The sequence below is a fragment of the Arachis ipaensis genome, chromosome B10 (genome assembly GCF_059453495.1).
Source record: "Arachis ipaensis isolate K30076 ecotype BB chromosome B10, ASM5945349v1, whole genome shotgun sequence".
NCBI classification, from domain to species: domain Eukaryota; kingdom Viridiplantae; phylum Streptophyta; class Magnoliopsida; order Fabales; family Fabaceae; genus Arachis; species Arachis ipaensis.
In genome coordinates this window covers 13145808-13153488 of record NC_142435.1, presented here as the reverse complement: position 1 = coordinate 13153488, position 7681 = coordinate 13145808, and the positions used below count along the sequence as shown (strand labels likewise).

Genomic DNA, 7681 nt, shown 5'->3' with positions numbered 1-7681 from the left:
CTATAAAAAAGATACTAGTAACTATTATAGTTGTTTGTAGTTCTTCATAGGTCTTCATTTTCAGATTTGTTTCAATCACTAGCAAAATGAATATTTTAATGTTATTTATTATTTTTAGTAATCTCTTTCGTATTTTAATTTTTATATTTTTTATTATAATTTTTTTATTTATATGATAAATATTTTTATATTATTTATGTAGTATTCTGATTTCTCATGTTATGTTTTTATATGAGTTTTTTTTATCGTTTACTATACTATTCTTTATATGTATATTTTTATGAAGTCTTTTTTTATTTTTATTTGGCTTTTTTTCATATAATTTTTTTTATTATATTTCTATTATTCATATGATAAGTGTTGTTGACTTTTTTTTGTTAGTGCTCTTATTTTTCAAGTATTTTATTAACTTTTATGATATTTTATTATTTTTTGTTCATATAAATTCTTTTTTTTTTATCCTTTATTGCATTGTATTTATGTTGTATATGAAATATTTTTATTCTTTTGTTTGATTTTATTCATATGAATTTTATTTACCTTTTCTTGTATTTTTTTGTTCATATAATATACGTTGTTGGTTTTATGAAATTTTTATTATTTTCTATTTGTATGATTTTTTTCTATTATTTGATATAGTCTATTTTTATTTTATATTAATTTTTTATTTTTTATTCTGACTTTTTAAAATTTATTATTGTAATTATTATATACTACGTTTATTATCAAAAATTTGTATAATATGAATTATGATTCTATAAAAAAAGACAAATAAATAAAACACTAATGATAAATAATAATAAAGTCATAAATAAAGAAAATTTATATTAGACGTTATAAAATTTATAGTACTTTCTTTCATATTTTTATTTTTTATTGTATTTATTTTATTTATATAATAAATATTTTTTATATTATTTTTGTTAGTGTTTTAATTTTGTATATATATAAAAAATTTTATTTAAATTGATGTCTTTTTTAGTAATTTTTTATTTAAAAATAATTTTAATGGTATAATCCAACAATATTTATTTTACTATAATCCATTTTAATATAAAGATTAACAAACATAAATCACATTAATACAAATTTACATTTTATCAAAATCAATTTTATGCAAATTCTTATTTATAAATTGTAATTCAAATATGCGAAGTCCATATATACGAATATATATGAACGCAAATATAAGTTAAATGGTTAAAAAATTTGGATATGGAAATAGGAGAAGTGTTATACGTTAACCTGATAATTTTTTGTGTTTTTTAAAACTATGAGAGGTATACAAATCAGACTCTCTGATTTGTGTTTAAAAAATTAAAAAAATTTGGAGTACACAAATCGGACGGTCCGATTTGTGTACTCCAAATTTTTTTAATTTTTTAAATATAAATCGAACAGTCCGAGTACAAAAATCGACGATCCATTTTGTGTTAAATCATCCCACATCTTAAAAAAAATCACAGTAGATCACAATATTTTTTTTGTGACTAGTAGATCACAATTTAAAAAAAAAAAAACACAATTATTAACCCAATATTAAAAATAAAAATGTGTGTTAAATACTTAAATTGCTTGTACACATGCGTTCACGTTTCACACCATGAAAGCACGAACCGTACGAATCTTGAAGTCATTCATCACAAAACTTTAAAGTTTCGTCAATTAACAAATTAAAGCAGATATATTACGTCACGAATCGCCTACCGCAGAATAGTATTACTACATACTACTACTTCACCTTTAATCATAAGGAATCCGATCCATAACCCTTAAGTAAAGCACTTCTTCCATCCATCGCCACACTTTGCTTCTCTTCCATTCCTTCAATTCTCTTGCCTTATCATCATCATCATTCACTGCTCCGCTACCTCATCCATCAAACAAACAATCATGGCTACCTCCTTTCCTTCAGCACAACTCAGCAACAAGAATAGCCAAGAGGGTATTTAATCTGTATACTGTATTATTGCTTGTAATATTCTGTTTTCAAAATTGTTCAGGTTAAAACTATTTTGGTTTAATGGTAATGAAGTTAGTTAACGTGATAAGTATTTGATTTTTTAACCGTAGTTTTATGTGGATTTTTAATTATGAAACTTTCTAATTCTTTTAGAAGCTATGAGTTCAACCAGGCCATAGCCGGTTAATCAGATTTCTAACTCTTACACACAGGGGTGAGGATGTGAAAGCTTAAATCGAGGGGGGAAATATGAAGTACGGTTCCTCTTGCTTTTGTCGGTTTCTTTGTTGGTCTTCTATCAAAGAATAACATAATCATAGTATTAATTAATTTTTAATTAATTTATATTAATTAATTTCTTTATAATTTCTAATTTGAAATTTAAAGTTAAAAGTTTATAATTTAAAATAACTAAAATAATTTTAAAATTTTGTAATATTATTCATTAGTCTCTTTTTCTACAATTTTATCCCTCTGATATAATTTTGTCTTTAACAAATGTTAAAGTTATTAATTTTTTTTATCAATCCTGTTAGGTTGTCATGCCAACTCTTATTTATAACTGTGTTTAATGGAGGTGTCTTTGTGAATGTGTCTAATAAAAAATCTTTTTTATGGCTGTATTTATTATTTAAGGGAAGCGTCTTTATAAATATATTTTTTAGATGTGTCTCTTTATACTCGTATTTAAAATATAATAATTAATTATTGTTGGTAATAAATTGACATATAGTATATTAGTACCCTATATTTTTCTTTTTTTATTTATTTTGTATTTAAATCAATATTTATTAATTTTTATTTTTTGGTTAATATATATTTTTAAGACATAATGAATTTATTATTAATAAAAAATTTAAATATTTTTATTTACTAAATATAAAATAAATATATTAAAAATTTAAATTTTTATATTTTTAATAAAATTTTTTATTTGATAAAATGTTTTAATAAATAAACTATTTTATTTACCGTTTCCGGCTCGCACTCCCCACGTTGATAGAGACTCTAATATAATGTCCAAGAACACGCCACGTGGTAATTATTTATGTGGTCCTTGATTATCTCTTGTCTGTTGATGTGGCAGGCAACTGTTGTTTTCAAGGTCCTCCCTTGTTTTAGATTTGGATGTTGAAGTTGGTTTTCATTCTAGCAATTTTGTTTGTTTATCGCCTTTCAAAACCAAATTCTGTTACTGCCGTGTACAGGATTCTTTTCTCCTATTATTTCCACAAGTCCGTCCAAAATTTGCACAAGACGTGTGAAATAGTTCACAACTTTTTGAGTAACGAACACAAGTTATATACACTTAACTTTGAAGCACAAGAGTCACTGATTTTCATACGAGTAAAGTGAACTTAAACGGTTTCTAGTCTGATACATAATAAATTATTTTATGTACATTCCAGTTTATATTTGTCGAAAAGTTGACTAAATTAGGTGTTCATATATACATATATAAAAGGGAAGTTTTGGAGCAACAGCTAAATTGTTTATGTGTAATCTTAAGATTATTGATTCAATTCGTAGAAACGCCGATAACATGTTACCATTCAATCGTCATCCTTCTGTCAACTCTTTTCGTGTGGTTCTCAGTTTATAAGAATATAAACTTGTTTTCTGTTTCATCTAATTCGTTTGTTATGATGCTTTCTCTGTCTCACAGGGAAAGTAAAAGAGACGGCAAAAGCACATGATGAAAATGTTCTGCAAAAGCATGTTGCATTCTTTGACAGGAACCACGACGGCATCATTTACCCATGGGAGACTTACCAAGGTTGATACAATTATCTAATTTTCTACTAAAATAATAATAAACTTTTTTGTTAATATACCAAATATAAATTTCTTTCTTTTTTCTTTGTTGTCTACCAAATATAAATTTCTATATAACAGCTAATGGATGATTATTATTTTATGTTAATATAATATAATTATATATCTTTAGCTGGGTAGCTTAGTCAATCATGATAATTAAAAAATGATTTTAAAATAATAAATAATGAAATAAATAAATATAACAATAACTAGTGTTGAAAGTCAGAAACTGAACTTTATTTATTTGATTAGTTTCAAAAATATTTGTCATTTATTATTGGATACTTTTATTTTTGCAGGATTTCGTGCAATCGGTTGTGGGATTTTATTGTCTGCTTTTAGTGCTATTTTTATCAATCTTGGCCTTAGTCGAAAAACTCGCCCGGTAACTGATTTCTTTCCATCACTTTCTTTTTTATGGAAAATAAAAATATTACACACATACTAAAATTATATATATATGTATATATATATAGTTAATTTTTTGGGTGTAAATAAAATAATATATAAATAACCAATTTTTTATACAAATAAAAATATTTGGATTGAAAATTACAAATAAATAAATTGTATACATCTTTTTTTTAATTAATGATTGTTAGAAATATGTACTTTTTTGTACTAACATCATAACATGATTCATCTGGTTAACGACAATTCTTATGATGCTGTGTAGGGCAAGGCTCTTTCTATTTGGCTACCAATAGAAGTTAAAAATATCCAAAAAGCAAAACATGGTAGTGACTCTGGTGTTTATGATTCCGAAGGAAGGTAGCTTTTTCACCTAACAAATTGTTTGAGATTTTACTATTGATTTAATTAGGCTGGTAAAATTTTTATTTTTTAAAAGTAGTTTATAAAAATTAATTTTTAAAAGATAATTTTTTAAAAGTTATAGCATTTATGTTTGATAAATTAAATTAAAAATAATTTTTAATAAACACCAGCAATAACAATTGTATTTGATAAAATAATTTTTAAAATTTAAAAATACTATAATAAATATAAATGTAAGTATTAAATTTAAAAATTAGTTAACATATGAGATTATATTAGACTTTTAAATTTTGAAAACCACAACCAACTCTAAAAAGCTCTATTTTAAGTGCTTTCAAAAGTATCCGATCTTTTAAAAGCTACAAGTATAAATACATGGTCTTTTTTATTTATTAAACACAAAATGAAGAGTTTGAACTTTTAAAAAGTACAAGTATCTCTTTAAAAAATTTTACCAAACTAAACCTTAATTTAATACTTCCAGTGTGTGTTTTTAGTCTCCAGGTATAACAACCATAATTTAATAAGCTGATTTTATGTGATGTTTTTTTGCCTATTTTTTATTTTTCTTAATAAGAAAAAAAATCTTAGAATTTCCAGGTACATGAATAATTTTAGAACAAAATGTAAACACAATTTTATTTTCTTACTCTACTAGCTTGTATATGCATTTAGGTTTGTTCCTTCAAAATTCGAAGAAATTTTCACAAAGCATGCCCGGAAGCACCCAAATGCTTTAACATCTGATGAACTGATGGGGATGCTAAAGGCAAACAGAGTTCCTAAGGATCATAAAGGATGGTAAGTCACCTATCTTCATCATCATACTCACCACCGATGCAAAATTATTGAGTTTAAGACAAAATATTTTAAAAGCATTCAGACTCTTATGCTTTTCTAAAATTAAATTTTATTATGACTTCCACTCTAGTGCCTGAATTCTTTTTTCACCAAGATTAAATTAGGTATTTCAAAGATTATCACACATCTTAGGTAGGTGTTCAGATGTTTTTTAATATGGAGAGAACATGGCACTAAGTGTACTTAACATCCCATCAAAGATCCAATTTTGTTAGTCACCAAAAAAAAAGATCCAATTTTGTTATAGTGTTTTTATAAAGTTTTTTTTTTTTGGTGACTTTTTTGCTTTATAAAGTTTTAATTGTACTTCTCTGATTCTCGGTTAAAGTTATTATAATTTAATACAAAAATATTACATACACATCCAAAATTAATAATCAAATTAATTATTATAAATTTATCTATAAATATATATGTTATTTAATTTATTTTAATGTGTATTTTATATTTTAATTTATATTTTATATTAGTGACTAATTTAATAACTTATTTTTAGTGTATATTAACATTATTGAATCTAATAATAGTTGTTTTTTTCTTTCAAACTTGCCTATCTGGCTATCTCGTCCATTTATCCACTAGGCGTCTAGACCACCACCATGTGGGCAGCTACAATGGTGGTGTGTGTATGGGTTAAGAAAAAGTAATTCAATAATGAAGGGATAAAATGAACATCCTTAAAAAATGTTAAAAGTAAACTGAAAACGTTTTAAAATTTTGAGAACTAAAAATTAAAGTTTCAACCAAACGCACGTGGGGAATATTTAATATTAATATGCTTGTCCCTATATCAATGTCAATTTTATATTTAGCGAATCTTAATTAATATGCTACCATTTGATGCTTATCAGGCTTGCTAGTTACACAGAGTGGAAAATCCTGTACGTTCTTTGCAAAGATGAGGATGGTTTACTGCATAAAGATATTGTTCGAGCTGTTTATGATGGGAGTTTGTTTGAAAGAATGGAAAAGGAACACTCAGAAAAGAAAAAGAGTAAATAAAATATATATAGATAGACATAGTTGACCCTTGCATGTATGATTCCTTGTGAATTTTAAGAGTGCTTTAATTTCTTATAGCACATTAAATTTATCATCTAGTGGTTATGAATTTTATTTTATTTCCTTTGGATGGATGAAATCTGTATTTTTTTTATTCGTAGATTCGAGTTTGATTTTATATATTACTATCAAGCTGATATATTATATGAATGGATTTAGATTTTTTAAATTTTAAATTTTATTTTAGAGAGTAAAGTTTGATTTCTCACCTTTGAATGGTTTCTCTCTCATATTTTCTCTTGGTCCTATCTATGAAATAAATGGTAAAAGATCAAACTTTATTTTCTAAAGTGAAATTCAAAATTTAGAGGATCCAAATCCTATATGAATAGCTGAATCCATACTAATTATTTGTGTTTACTTTATTGTTTCTCATATAAAAAATAGGCATAGTTAAGGGATAAACCTTTAAATGGAAATAACAAAAGAAAAAAAAAAGAATGAAAATAAAAAGCATATTAAGTTATATGGTGGCATGGTATTTTTTTATTATTAATGGTAGGAGATCACTTTGATAAAGATACTAAAAATATATATTTTTTAAAGATATTACATGTATCATTATATTATTAGACATCTTTATTAAACTGGTTAATAATTTATTTTTTAATAAACTAGAACAAATTCGGTTTATTATAACAATAATAATAAATCTAATTATCCGCACTATAATTATTAGACCCGATTTGATTCGACGATCTACACAATCTAAACTCGAATCATGTTTAAATTGTTTTATAAAAAGACAAATATATCCCTGATGTTTGTTAAAAAAAACAAAAAAAAAATGATCTAAATGGGTTATGTAAATTAGTTGGTTCGATCAAATCTAATAATAATTGGGTGGTGCAAGCAAGCTGTCTTACCTGTTAGGTATCTTGGGATCTCTTTAGGGGCCAACCCGCGATTGGTGAAGACGTGAAAACCTATCATTGATAAAGTGGAAGAGAAGCTCAACTTATGGAAAGCGAAGATTCTAAACAAAGCTGGAAAGTTAGTTCTCATCAAATCGGTGTTGAACAGCTTACCAATCTATTACCTTAGCCTATACAAGATGCCGAAGGCGGTCGCTAACAAGTTGATTGCATTACAGAGGAGGTTCATGTGGGGCAAGGAGGATGGAAACTTTGGTATACCTCTGGTGAAGTGGGAAGTGGTTCAGGCACCAAAAAAGGCAGGGGGTTTAGGGGTCGGGGATGC

At 25.5% G+C, this 7681-nt stretch overlaps 1 protein-coding gene across 1 annotated transcript; it reads left to right on the top strand.

Moving 5' to 3' along the window:
- The first annotated feature begins 1573 nt into the window (after nucleotides 1–1573).
- On the top strand, nucleotides 1574–6691 carry LOC107624384 (putative peroxygenase 4). The gene is made up of 6 exons (XM_016326883.3): nucleotides 1574–1945; nucleotides 3630–3740; nucleotides 4081–4166; nucleotides 4458–4552; nucleotides 5234–5359; nucleotides 6271–6691. Exons 1-6 carry the CDS (start codon nucleotides 1894–1896, stop codon nucleotides 6419–6421), a joined length of 621 nt encoding a protein of 206 aa, XP_016182369.1. The 5' UTR covers nucleotides 1574–1893; the 3' UTR covers nucleotides 6422–6691.
- The last annotated feature ends 990 nt before the right edge of the window (nucleotides 6692–7681 follow it).